Raw genomic sequence first — 13858 nt, forward strand, 5'->3', positions numbered from 1 at the left:
GCTTCTTTTTAAGCCCCTAGAGAGTTGTAGGCACATATATTCTCCAGATTTTAACTGTCCTATCAATATTTTATACTCTCTGTGGAAAGAAAGAAAGACAGAAGTTTAATATTTTGAGAACAACAATTTTCTAATCAGTATTATGATAATTATGTCAGCACAATGTGGCCTCCCATAAAGGAGATAGGAGAGAAAACGTATTTAAAAATGGAAATTCAGGAGGTACTATTATATCAGACATGTACTCAATCAATGTAGTAACTAAATGTTTATAAAACATTTGCATGAGGGTTATGGAGACAGTAAAGAAACTACAGTTTTGGTGTTCAAACAATTTCAGCTATAACAGTTACTCTTTTTCATCTAAATATGGTAAATGTCAATTCATTTCCTTATCAAGCCCTGTAATTGATTGAGTGTATGATAATTCTAAATGTGTTGGATATATAATATGTAAACACTTGATATGCACTTTAATTTTGGTGTGTTGACTGGTGAGAGAATAGCGGATGTGACGTCATAGATAAGCACCCCTGTAACCGTGTATCTTCCGCCAACCATCAATGCGAACACACTCTTTGGGGTTTCCCACAGCACCAAAACCACTTCGGACTGTCACCGCGGGTCGAGCCGACGCTGCCCTGAGAGGTAAACACCACCGGTGTAAATTGACGCCGCGGTTGTCGAAATGTGTTGGTTTACTCCCGAGCTCTAGAGGGCCTTGTTTACATCTCAATCCTCGGATTTGAGTGGATGAGAGGCGGAGGCATAGCGTGAGGGAGCGATACAGGGGGGTAGTTTACCTATGTAGTTATGATGCCTTAAATAATTCTTATTGGATTACATTTTATTTTAGTTTCAAAGGCATATGTTAATCTAATCTTGAATCATGTCACTGTTTAACCAGTCACTCGTAAGGACGGCATACCGTTACTTCGCTGCTGAACTACTGTGAGCGTGTTAGCCAGGAAGCTAATCTGGCTAACAGTGACTTAGCTAGTCGCTCTGTGGATTTGACTTCACTGCCGTTGTTTTCGGCTACGGTGCAGATATCCAGCAACAATCACGCCGGTCTTTCTATGTTGGCTTATCTCACCGCGAACCACTTTCATTCCACACCACGGAACGCATTATTAAACCTGCCTTGAGTTGCTGTGACACATTAGCCTAGCAAAATGTGTGTCACCCACTTAGCTGCCTATTTTTAGCCTGCACCGGGCGGAACGCAAGCATTCGTGTGTTGCTGGGCTGGCTCAGGGGCTAGGCTTTCCCCTGCCAACCTCTATTTTATATCCAGGTGGACATTTGCGAAGTCATTTTAAACCCGTTGCCATGAACCAACTATGATCCCGTATCTGCCGACCACAGTCATTACAAATAACATAGTTATACACCTGAGTAAGCCCTCAGGGGTTGTGTCATCTTCAGAGTGCACTTCCTTTTTGAAAGTTGTGTGAGTATGAAGTGACCTGGAGAGAAGCAAAGACAGGCACCCGTCCTCAGTACCCCAATGTTGCACTGAGACTCAAGAAGAAATTCATTCTGAAAAGGACACACAATTTGGCTTGACACTGGTGCACATCAATGTGAGAAAACCTCCACGATGTATAATCTAGATGGAAAGGAATACAAATGTTCTGCCAAGTGGCTGGGCAATAGAAAACAAATGTTACAGTAATGAGGAAAAGCACTTTGAGAGCGCTTGGGCTGGGTATTGATTAAATTTTTTGATACATAATGATACCAGGACTTTTATACCTATTCCTGAACAATATTGTGTTCGATACCATTGTTATTAAATTAGTTTCAACAAAATATAAACATGTATATTTTCAGTTGCATGATATTTTTACATACTCTTACAATTACATAGAAACAATTCAGAGTGTTGTTTGAGTGCCTGAGTACCTTTACACTTAAACATAACAGCTTAGCTGTTATGCCATCCAACCCAACTGGATAAGTTGATGGAACTATCCACCCAAATCTTTAAAAGGGCAACTGGATTTGCTTAAGTATAATTAAAACAGTTTACCTCTCATCTAAGACGTGTCTTCAGGTCTAACTGAAAACCCCAGGCTGGTTACCTGTCTAGAGATTGTTCACCTCCTGACCCAGTTTCAGGTTAGTTTCACCTGATTCAAGATGTGAATGAGGGTAAAATAAAATAACAGTAAAATAACTTATCTAAACCAGTGGAGCTGGTGCTGCTGTCCTCAGCAGATTTATTTACAAGAGACTTATTTGAAGGAGGATGTTCTCATATTTATTCTGTGAACTTAAGATCTTCTTGAACTTCCTTCATTGAAGAAGTGGCAGCCTCTCAAAACACAACATGGGCACACACTCACTCTCAGTCACTTTTCCTTTGGGGTGAGGTCCATCACTGCTCTTGACTCCCTACACATATCATGATAGTACTGTTAGCTCTTGGTCATAGCGTGCCGCATGCTACTTATTGGCTCAATGACACTGATTAGATTTACTCTTTAGGTATTTTGGTATTGGAAGGCTTTTGATATTACATAACAGAGGAGTTTCGATCAATACCACACAAAGATCGATACCCAGCCCAAGAGAGCAACTCTGTTTCCTACAGTATCAGTACACTCTCCTATTTCATGAGATTAACAGTTGTTAAATTATGATCAGTTTTGACTGTAATTGTTTCAAAACGACACCTTGAAGTATTTTAGAATTATCAACATGGAAATTTCACCTCCATAATTGTGACTCAAAAGATGTGTTCATCAGGGTTTTTGCTGGCTTTGCTTTGACTGCTTGTTTTTTGCTTTTAACCCCAAATGAGACAGGCTGTTTAGTCCAATATCTTTCTTTAGAGTTGCAGGCTGGTTTGCTATCAAGTTAACTCCAGTTGTTTGTGTCATCCTCATCCTCAAAGCACAAGTGGCAGGTAATCCTCGAAACCGTGGTGTTAAGCTTTCACCCTTGCCTTGTGTCTCCTGCATGTGCGTTATTGATCAACAATGGTGTAGGATGGAGAAATGCAGGTTATTCGCTGTTTTATGAAGTTTTTATTAAGTTAAATTTAAAACTAGTGCTTAAAATAAAGATAGACCAGTGTTTATGTAACAGGAAGTATATAGGCACTACTGTAAATGAAACATTGTTGTGCAATGGAAATCCCTCAAACTGCAACTCACATTCTTTATTTGGGGAAAATGCTTGTTTGGTACCAGATCTCACTAAATGCAAATGGACACGTTTTCAAAAGTGGAGTATGGTGTCCATTTTAAGCAAATTCCCTCGATCATAGTAATGTCACCACAATGGTGAAGTAGCATGGAGGGAAGCATCATGATTTGTGCTGACTATGAAAAATAACACTTATCACATAAGGAAAAGCACTGCTGGAAAGGATATGTAATAACTGGGCCTTTTCGATGTAACTAAGTGGCATTAATGTATCTTCACCTGCCTCTTTCCTTCTGTGACAAGTTGAAATGTCTTCTGTTAAAGAGTCACTTAGGCCAGTCTTCTCTATGGCTGAACTGAATCATCTCTGCTGGATGAAAGGTCCGGAACTCCTCCTGAGCATTGTGCAGCTACAGGAGGCACTTGTTGGAAGTTATTGCTGCCGAAGAGGTTCAGCCAGTTATTAAATTCATGGGCGCACCTACTTTTCCCACCAGCAATGGTAGCGTTTTATGGGTGTGTTCAATTAGTACAACAAGGACTATATTTGTTTGTTTGTGTAAATTGTTTTTGTCTACTTTTGTGACCTGGAGGAAGGTCAGCTCACACTTATCACATGTACCGTCAGTCTTCTCAGTAGACGTTTTGTGCATCTGTATATTTATTTTATGCATTATGTGTGATTTTTCCCCCCCCCTCCTTTCCCGATCCTTAGATTTACCAGCTTTCCCAATGACTGACGGGGAGTGTGACTTCTTCTGTTTCTTCCGCTGCTGTTGAGTGCGCTTATTACGCGCCTCAGGCAGACGTGAAGGCAGAGTGACCCTGAGGAGCGACACAAGCTGGTGGAGAGTTGGGCAGGGAGAAGTGAGAAGGTGGGGCTTTAAAACAAGCCATTTCAGCCAACCAGGCCACTTAGATCCGACAGGTGGGCGGGCTGTCTACCTGTTTGGGTGATTGATTCAGTAGTCTGGATGTCTGTGGACATGAACAGCCAGGCTTCGGACAGCAATGAGGAAGACTTTGGGGTGAACTCTGAAGAAGAGGATGATGACGATGATGGAGGAGATGAAGAGGACCAGGGTGATATTGCAGCCTACTATGAGGGTGTGGCCAGTGATGTGGAACAACAGGGAGCTGACTCCTTTGACCCAGAGGAGTACCAATTCACCTGTCTTACCTATAAAGAGAGTCAAAGGGTGCTGATAGAGGAGGTTAACACTGTGGCTGCTGCACTGAAGGTGAGCAAAGCTGGACCTTTCTAATGCTGCATGTGGTGTTATCGTTGTAGAATTAGCAAAAGCTTAATTTGAAATCAACAAGAAACGAGGTGTTGACAGCATGTATTAAAATTGGATAAATTGATCAGTGGCACTATCACACAACCTTTGAGACAGACTTTGCATTTTAATATATATATATATTATTTTATGTGAGCAGTTTAACACTAACTAATTTCAGACAGGCTTTTGGCTGTTATTTGGCTATTGCCCTAAGTCACAGGTGTCAAACTCAAGGTCCACGGGCCACATCTGGCCCACCATGCAATTGTACTCGGCCCCTCAAGAGATAATGTTATGTCTTTCTTGCTTTTTTTTCCCCTATTGGGTCACTGAATTTGAAAACACAGAGCCTCTCTTTTTGCTTTATATGTCTCATAAAATGATTGAGTTCTGCAAATTATTGGCTAAGATTGCATGTGACTACAGGCCTGGATGTGCTGTTCCACTGAAATACAGCAGAGGAAGTCAGGCAAGATAGATGGTAATGGAAAAATCATTTGTTCTAAACTTTTTGTTTATCTGGCCCTCGACTTGGACATGGTTTTTAATTTCGGCCCCCCATTGAGTTTGACACCCCTGCACCTAAGTGGTAATAAGAATAATGTCGTCTTATGTGGTTACCCTCTTAGTGTCACTAGTTCAAACAATGTTCAGCTCTTACTCTCCATGAGTAGTGATAACAGACTGTCACATATGTTTCTGCGTGTCAACAGACGATGGTGTAAGTATGTAAAAGGGGTTTGATTACATTTATAACACTTATAAAACAACTACTGTGCAGAGAATAGTAATAAAATCCCTCTGTCCCGCTTGCAAAGCTTTTTCAAATGGAATATCAGCAGACGTCTGCAAGGTAGCAACAGAGGAAAGTTTTGTTAATCTGATTAATAGTAGGGCTCTGTTAAGATAGTAGGAAACAGGACATGGTGTCCCAGTGTCTAGGCCAGGTGTTCTCATTTTTCTTTCTGTCAAGGACCATCTACAAGATAAAAAAAAAAAATACAGACCTCCTTCATGTATTTTCCTTTGAACATGATTGGTTTAGAGCGTTATCAGTACATGATGTTAAATTTAATTGATGAATCAGTTAATACTAGAATGAATCCAAGTTTCATTTGAACTCAAGAGGAAAAGTCATGTTAAAATGTTTGTTGTGATTGTTGTGTAAAAGCATTTGCAGCAGATTGAGTAATCTTCCCTCTGACTTTGTTCTGTCTCTCTCAGGTTTTGCCAGCTGTAGCAAAACTGATTCTGGTGCATTTTCACTGGCAGGTTTCACAAATAGTAGACAGGTATGTGTCCTCTTTCCATCCATGATCCTGCCTACCTTACTTACATTTTAAGTGTCTTTGAGTTTTAGAAAAGCGCTATAAAAATATGATGTAGTATTATTATTATTATTATTATTATTATTATTTTATTATTCAATTCTTTGTTTCTAATCACCCATTCTCTGCTTCTTGAATTCACCTTCCATTGTTTCCCTTTTTTTTTTTACTTTTTTGTTTTGCTTCCGTCATCTCAGTCTCTTTGCAACTTATGTATCCCCTTTTGTATTTACACATTGATTATTTTCTCATGTGTGACCTTTTATTCTTCATTCTCATCCTTTTTATGACCCCTGGTTCTGTTCATGTTTCCACAGATATAAGTCCAACTCATCTCTGCTGTTGGCAGATGCTCTGGTCCAGCCCAGCAGCACCTGCAGATCAGTCACTGTGAGTAACAGATGGCATGAATCAGGACTTGTGTGTGAATTTGATGGCAAATATGGAATGCTTTCTTTGATTTTAGCTTTAATAATCATCCATGTATTTTCAGGACAAATATTTATTACAGCTTAGCTAACCTAGTTTTTGACGCACTGCTCTATTAAAGCCAAAATTAAGTCATAAAATCATTGTTTACTGGGTAAAATTAGACTGCAATCTACATGTGTTCCTTGTGGCTGCTTATTCACTTATTCACTCGCTCTCCAGTGTGGGGTTTTTGCTGAAGTGCTCATGATTTGTGTGTTTTAGGCCCATCAGTCCCTCCACTGTGGCGTGTGTCTACAGGTCGTACGGAGAGACTCTCTATTGGCACTGCCATGTCAGCACTCCTTCTGTAAAGCATGCTGGGAGCAGCACTGCACTGTACTGGTCAAAGATGGCATGGGAGTAGGTAAGTGTGTGTGTAGGCATCAAAGCTGGTATTGGAGTGGGTGAGCCACACTTTGATCCAAGTGTCTGTGTGTTTGTCCATTCTGGGATTCATGGTTTTAGCCTCTGATCTACTGTAATGTTAATTTCAGCCACTGTTTTCCTGTCAGAACAGCAGGGTTTGGACTGGTGTCGAAATCACCAAAGCAAGCTATAATGACACCTTGTTTAAAGCTACGGTTACCAAAACACGACAGCTTCTCTCTCACAACTACCACTCCTCTCTCAGCCACACAAATTTGTTTACATCCTGACTGGACCTTTGTGCGCACATGTTATTAGTTGTAGGTGTTAACATGTTTGTATTTTTAATTTCACTAGAAGCTTGTGACTTTGTAGATACAGAGGTGTAATATGAGGATTTAATGACTCCATCTGGTGACCAGACCATCCTTATCCAGAGTGTGCCACAAGTGCATATCTATTATCTATTTATGTGTCAACAGTAACATTGTGTGCCCCTGTGCATGTTAACAGTCTCTCAAAAAACTCACTCCATGTGCCAGAGTCCTTCAGAGCCTGATAAGTATGTCAGCTGTACGAAGGACACATCCATGACTGATCCACTTTCTGGGTCACACTTAATCTGTAAACCCTCACATGTCACTCAGAACTACATTTAAACTTTCTAAGTCACAGCTTTTGTAGGGCTTGAATTGTACATGGTGGTGTTTCGTTGTGATTCTGGACTTTATATATTAAAATATGGTGTGTGTGTGTTTTTGTAGGTATCTCATGTATGGCTCAAGACTGTTCCCTGCAGATGCCTGAAGACTTTGTCCTGCCACTGCTACCAGGAGAGGAGCTGAAGGACAAATATAGACGCTACCTCTTCAGAGACTACGTTGAGGTGTGTGCTTCTGCGTATGTGTGCTGACCGTTTGCTCAAATGCTGTGTCGGTGTGTCTGCATCAGATGTGCATGTATAGCAAGTGAGATGTCAGGTATAGGGAGAGGGTGTGAGAAAACCTTACTTAGGCCCCAGGATGGACAAATAGACATATTCTTATTAATGTCAGTTTTTTTACATAATTTTTGTGTAATCTAATTCACCTCAAATTTCCTGGTGTCTCTTGGACCCACAGAGTCACTTCCAGTTGCAGTTGTGTCCGGGCGCAGACTGTCCCATCGTCATCAAGGTGCAGGAGCCTCGGGCACGCAGGGTGCAGTGTAGCCGCTGCAGTGAAGTCTTCTGGTAGGAGACACTCACATGCACACACCTCCATGTAGATTATCTTCATGTGTGAGCCAGATTAACAGTTTGAAACCCATGTTGCAAAATGATTCAAAATCCTTCTGCAAGCTCTTGTATTCAAATGTGTTAGATTTTATACTGTTGCATATTTGCGTGGCAGATTTTTACATGGCGATAGAACACCTGAGTTTATTATGGGATGTAAATGTAATAACTTCTGTATTACTCTCTACAGTTTTAAATGCCGTCAGATGTACCATGCACCCACAGACTGTGCAACAATCCGAAAATGGCTGACTAAATGTGCCGACGATTCAGAGACAGCCAACTACATCAGCGCACACACTAAAGATGTATGAGGAATCTAAAAGTTAACACACACACACACACACCCCAATAAAGATACTGTAACTCCTGTCATTTTAACCTGCTTGCATTTTTCACATTGCCAAACAAATTCTTGCACAATCAAAAACATATACTATTTCTACCAATACTGCTGTAATCATATTTTAATGCAATTATACTTGTGCAATAGATTGAAATGATGTGTTTCTCCTCTAGTGTCCTAAGTGCAACATCTGCATTGAGAAGAACGGAGGCTGTAATCACATGGTGAGTCAGAGCTGAAAAAGATCACACTTTCCCAGAACACAGGAAATGCTATAAATATCTGACAGTGCTCTTCTTTAATATTTTGAAACTTGGCAAACTTTTAGGCAGATACATGTTCCCTGTTTTGTTGCTGCTGTTATACTTGTCATCTGCATCAAACATGGTGAAAGGATAGGTCATGAGACTGAGCCACTGAATGTTTCAGGAAATGTTGGTTGTTTTGGTGATTTGAACTGGTCCGACGTATATTTTAGGGCTGTAAAGTCCCAGTCGACTGGTCGATTTATGAGTCGATACGTTCTGGCTCGACTGAAATTCTGGTTGGTCGACGTTTTGCTGTGTTAATTTCATACAGTATATGGTTAATTTGATTTCATCAGGAGGACAGTACGAAGTGCTAATGGTTTCACAGGTAACAGTGTGTCTACAGAGAACACCCCCCTTGTTTTCAGTATTTTGGATTAGCCCAACCAACTCGAGACAGATAGATTAAAGAACGTCCGGTGGTTTTATTTAAATTTTGAGCTTTTCATTTTAGGCTACAGTCAGTCCTTCTCTAACATCCATGTGAAAGACATCGGCAGTGTGGCAGCATTTTACAAAAATAGATAGAAAATAAAAATAAATAAATAGAACAAAGTTGAATGTAAATTTTGTAAGCAACAGTTTGCATATCACAGCTCGACTACAAACATGGCATGTCATAAAAACGATAAGCTAGCTTGTCTGTGTTATGTAGCTTTGTCCGTTTTGAGTATATGAACATAGCAAAATTGGCATATTTCAATGTTTTAGTCTAATCGTTGCTGAGCTCCTATGTTTAGTCTCGCTCTGTGCGAGGACATGCACAGGGCCAAATTATCTAAATATTCCTCAACAGTTTTTGTGCTGATATCACTAGTTGGCATAGTATATTTTCAGAAATCATGGGCTATGATATTGCACAGATGCACATGATGCAAAACAAATCAAATGTTTATTTTCTAATGTTAATGTTAATTTCTAATTTGACTTCCTTTGTCTTTGTTTCAGCAATGCTCCAAGTGCAAACACGGTAAGAAGTGTGTCTCACGGTTTCATATCTCCTGTAGCAGCCAGTGCAGCATTAATGTGTTGTTCTGTGATGAGCTTTCCTGGTGACATAATACATCACATTAAAAATAGACTCACTAAACTTAAAGAAGTGGAAGAAAACACGTGGTTAGAATGAAAGATCAGGACTTTACCTGACCCTCCAGCCCTTGAATGAAAATTGTTTCTTGAACAAGAGTCTCTGTGAATGTCGTGTCATTTGTTTGTAGCTGGGTCCATAAGTTTGTGTTGTGTCTCCTGTCAGACTTCTGCTGGATGTGTCTCGGTGACTGGAAGACTCATGGCAGTGAATACTACGAGTGCAGCCGCTACAAAGAAAACCCTGATATAGTCAACCAAAGCCAGCAGGCTCAGGCTAGAGAGGCCCTCAAGAAATACCTCTTCTACTTTGAGAGGGTAAGGACTTTCTTGTGTTCTTGTCAATATGCTATCCTAACAACATTCAAGTAGCAAAAACATGGACGTCCTGGATGAAATTACAAGCAAGACTGATTTGACTTCCTTCCTTTTCCTTTTTTTTCCCCTCACAAGTGGGAGAATCACAACAAGTCTCTACAGCTAGAGGCTCAGACGTACCAGAGAATCCAGGAGAAAATCCAAGAGAGAGTGATGAACAACCTGGGAACCTGGATTGACTGGCAGTATCTGCATAATGCTTCAAAGCTACTGGCTAAGGTACTTATTTACTCACTTCGTCAAAGAGAGTGGGAGGTGAAAATGGCTCCACTACATTATTAGGAAACAATAACATTTTTGGATTGAACCTCAATATAATGATACCATTAAGTTCATTTAAATTTGACTTCAAAGTCAGTAAGAAAAGAAGTCAGACTGATGGGTTTGGTGCTAACAAAGTGTACAATGTGAAAGCTTATTACCATCATAACTATTATAAAATGTATGTGTATTATAAAATTTGTCTTCATCTTTTTCACACCTCATTGGAGGATTTATTTGGAGGATTTCAGAAATGAAGCACTTCCCCGTACTATTCCTGTGTCTTATATCTTAGGTTTAATATTAACCAGTGAAGGCGCTGAATCACAATCAATGCTTCTCTTAATTTTAAAGTAGTCTTGACTTAACTTTTTTAGTATAATATGTTTGTCTTAATGTTTCCAGTGCCGCTACACACTGCAGTATACGTATCCATATGCCTACTACATGGAGTCTGGCCCACGCAAAAAACTGGTGAGACAAACTCCTCTCTCTGATTGATTGTTATTGCAGAACAAATATTGTTAAAATAACAACGTAGTGACTATTCAGACTGATATCATCTAGATTTAGCTTTAAACTAATCCTTGTTTTATCTTTTTTTTTTCCTTACCTTTTTGTCTGATTGTCTTGTGTTTGTGCTCTGCAGTTCGAGTATCAGCAGGCTCAGCTGGAAGCAGAGATTGAAAACCTGTCATGGAAGGTGGAGCGAGCTGACAGCTACGAGAGAGGAGTGGTGGGAGGCGAGGGGGAGCTCAGCGCCAGTGACAGAGGGGTATGATGGCATAATGCATTATGGGAGAATTTTTCACTTCAAACACTAACTCAAGGGAAGAAGGGGAAGAAGACAACTGCAGAAATGTATGTTCTGTGGATTCTGTGATTTGCCTATTGTTTTGAAAGTACAACACAGATCTTTGTGGGAAGTCACGTTATTGGGCAGCAGTTCAAATAAATTTAAAGTCATAAAAATATTTGGCTAAATCGATTCAATAATCAAAGCTTCATAAAATGTTATTGTTTTTTGCTGTCACAGATGATAGTGGATAGTTAGTGTTGGCATGGTGTTCTTGTAATGTCTGTGGATCAACAAAATATCTTACAAAGTAATTGTTTCTTTATTAATTATTATTTAAAACCAAATAAACTATCATTTGCATTTGTGGTAATTGAAGCATGTCATCCACTACAATGGTTCTGACTAATTTGAATGCTGAGTTCTGTGGCACAGACGAGTTAGCCCAACTGTTTCAGGGGGTTTGCTGACAATTAAAAAAAAAAAGAAAATATCGAATATTCAAACTAATTGTTGACCTACAGTGAAAAATGATTTGTCTATTTCAGGATTTGGAGAATCAAATGCACATTGCTGAGCAGAGGCGACGCACGCTGCTGAAGGATTTTCATGACACCTGAGGCTCCATCGTGACTGCGAAGCACCAGCATCTCCTTCCTTCCTTTCCTCCTTTTCCTCTTTCCTTTTTTTCCTCCTTCCTTGCCCTCCAATCTTTTGCTTCTTTCCATGACTATAATTTGGTGCAGTTGTACCACTCCTCCTTTTGCTTCTTTACACTTGCTCATTTGCTCTCTTCTCTCCCTCCTGTTATGCTGCAGGGTCACAAAAAGGCACGATAGTAGCTTCCCTTCCTCCCGTCACCCTTATCGGCACCTCGTTTTCATGTTTTGTCCCCAGAGCATCACATTCACCATGGTTTCTTCATCATTGCTTTTCAGTTCAGATCGTAAAGGTCTAAAGATTTTTAGACCTAAACCGTTATAAAAGCGTTTTTATAACGGAGGACTTGCTTTTGATTCACATAAGCATTTATTATGAGCAGCTAAAACATTGTCTGTAAAGAGAGTATGAGTGAGCTGTTATTCTCCAACATTATCCCTGTGATGCTGGAATAATGAATGAAGAGAGAAGCAATTGGAGACATAAAAATGCGGAGTATGCAGAAGCTTTTAGCGAATGAAGTATTGGGAAAGAGAATTTTTTTTTTCTTTAAAGAGACGGTGCTGATTGCAGATCTTTAGTGGTTTTATATAGACAATAGTGACTAGCAGACACTGTCATACTTAATCAATCTGTCTGAACACATATCCAACTAATGTTCTGAACTTTCAAAACACAGGAATTTCAGATCAATCAATGAAAGTAATTCCATATAAGAAATGATGGCTGCCACTGCTCTCATTCTGCTTTGATTCAAACTTTTCACCAGCTGACAGATGTAACTCAGCATGGCAGTCTAAAATTCTCAGTAGACGTGACCAGGGTGTGTTTGTTGTGAAAAAATGGTCACCACATTATTATTTTGAAAAACAAAATCCAGTATTTTCTTACATATGCTGTATTGTCATATATGCAACATGTTATAGACAAAGACGAATGTGTGTTAACATGGCAACTATTTCAGATTTTTGTCGCCACTGTTTCATAATAAGTACACCTTTCCCTTGGTAAATAGCAGCTAGTCATTGTTACCTACATAAAACTACTGAATTACTCCAACTCTTGTCTCTTTATAGTCTCATACTGGTGCTTGAACTTGTTCAGCTAATGTAGATCAAAACTAGTGTGAGTCTTGAGTGTCTACAGAAACACCTCCTTTTGATTAGCTGATGAAGTTGTGTTGAAGCAGCAAGCGCAAGCTTAGTCTTTCACACACACTACAGCACCACCCACTGACACTGACGCAGCATGCACATAACACGTGCGCAAACACTCCGCTGCAGAAAAAAACGTCACCTGTTTGTCTCCATCCCCCCATCTCATGCTCTCCTCTCTTTCTTTACCTTAATCACTTTCACTTTATTTTTGCTCTCTTTTCTCTCCTCTTTCTGCTCACGTTGTTCACATTTTTCTTCTGGAAAATGGTTGTTGATAGATAGATCATTTAAAAAAAAGAGAAAAAAAGGAAAAAATAATAAAAAAAATTGCTGTAATTTTCAACGGTTGTACATTAATACAGAAATAGAGTTACTGAAAGAGTTTTTAAAACCAGATCCTGTCTTGTGTGTTCATTACATGTGCGCCCACACACACACAAATGCACACATGTAGACACAAAGTTTACTTCATATGGTAGGAGCATACTATAAGCATAAGTGATTTTTCCAATTATGAAATCAGGGTTATTTTTTGTCAATATTACAGGAGGAAATGTAGTGATCAACATGTCCTTGTAGGGATATTTATCACTGCCAAAACTATTTTTACACATAGGATTGTAGATTGAGAATAAGTTACATTATAATTATCCGTTTAAGATGCAGAACTTGTTAAATTATCTTTAAAATTGATTTTACAAACTTGATGTAGGTAGTGGCAAACTCATGTTCATGAAATTTAATTGCCACACATTTAGTATTGGTAAAAAAAAAAAAGTCCACACCAAAAAAAAGCATTTTGACAGGTTTTAATGTTTCTTGTCAGTGATTCCTGCTGCAGATCCCCAGTTCACCTTTGACCTAATATTGGCAGCTTGTTTGATGCAGGATCTGGTGTGTCCGCTGCAGCTAAATATAGTTAGATGTAACTGTGTGCCAAGACAGCATTAACTGCCCTACAACTCTGCATGACCTTATGTGTGTAA

General features: G+C 39.5%; 1 protein-coding gene across 1 annotated transcript; it reads left to right on the top strand.

Annotated features, from left to right (window-relative positions):
- The first annotated feature begins 516 nt into the window (after positions 1-516).
- Positions 517-13266, top strand: arih2 (ariadne homolog 2 (Drosophila)). Its single transcript, XM_044039416.1, has 15 exons — positions 517-648; positions 3872-4397; positions 5664-5731; positions 6085-6157; positions 6461-6602; positions 7369-7490; positions 7726-7835; positions 8071-8188; positions 8400-8450; positions 9483-9504; positions 9787-9938; positions 10074-10217; positions 10665-10733; positions 10909-11034; positions 11604-13266. The coding sequence occupies exons 2-15, from the start codon at positions 4131-4133 to the stop codon at positions 11673-11675; spliced, it is 1536 nt and encodes a 511-aa protein (XP_043895351.1). The 5' UTR covers positions 517-648; positions 3872-4130; the 3' UTR covers positions 11676-13266.
- The last annotated feature ends 592 nt before the right edge of the window (positions 13267-13858 follow it).

Source organism: Solea senegalensis, linkage group LG11, assembly GCF_019176455.1.
Source record: "Solea senegalensis isolate Sse05_10M linkage group LG11, IFAPA_SoseM_1, whole genome shotgun sequence".
In the NCBI taxonomy this organism is placed as follows: Eukaryota; Metazoa; Chordata; class Actinopteri; order Pleuronectiformes; family Soleidae; genus Solea; species Solea senegalensis.

Coding starts and splice junctions, on each gene's coding strand:
- arih2 (XM_044039416.1), top strand. CDS start 4,131: ATGTCTGTGGACATGAACAGCCAGGCTTCGGACAGCAATGAGGAAGAC. Junction 9,505..9,786: donor ATGCTCCAAGTGCAAACACG/GTAAGAAGTGTG, acceptor GTCTCCTGTCAG/ACTTCTGCTGGATGTGTCTC. Junction 9,939..10,073: donor ACCTCTTCTACTTTGAGAGG/GTAAGGACTTTC, acceptor TCCCCTCACAAG/TGGGAGAATCACAACAAGTC.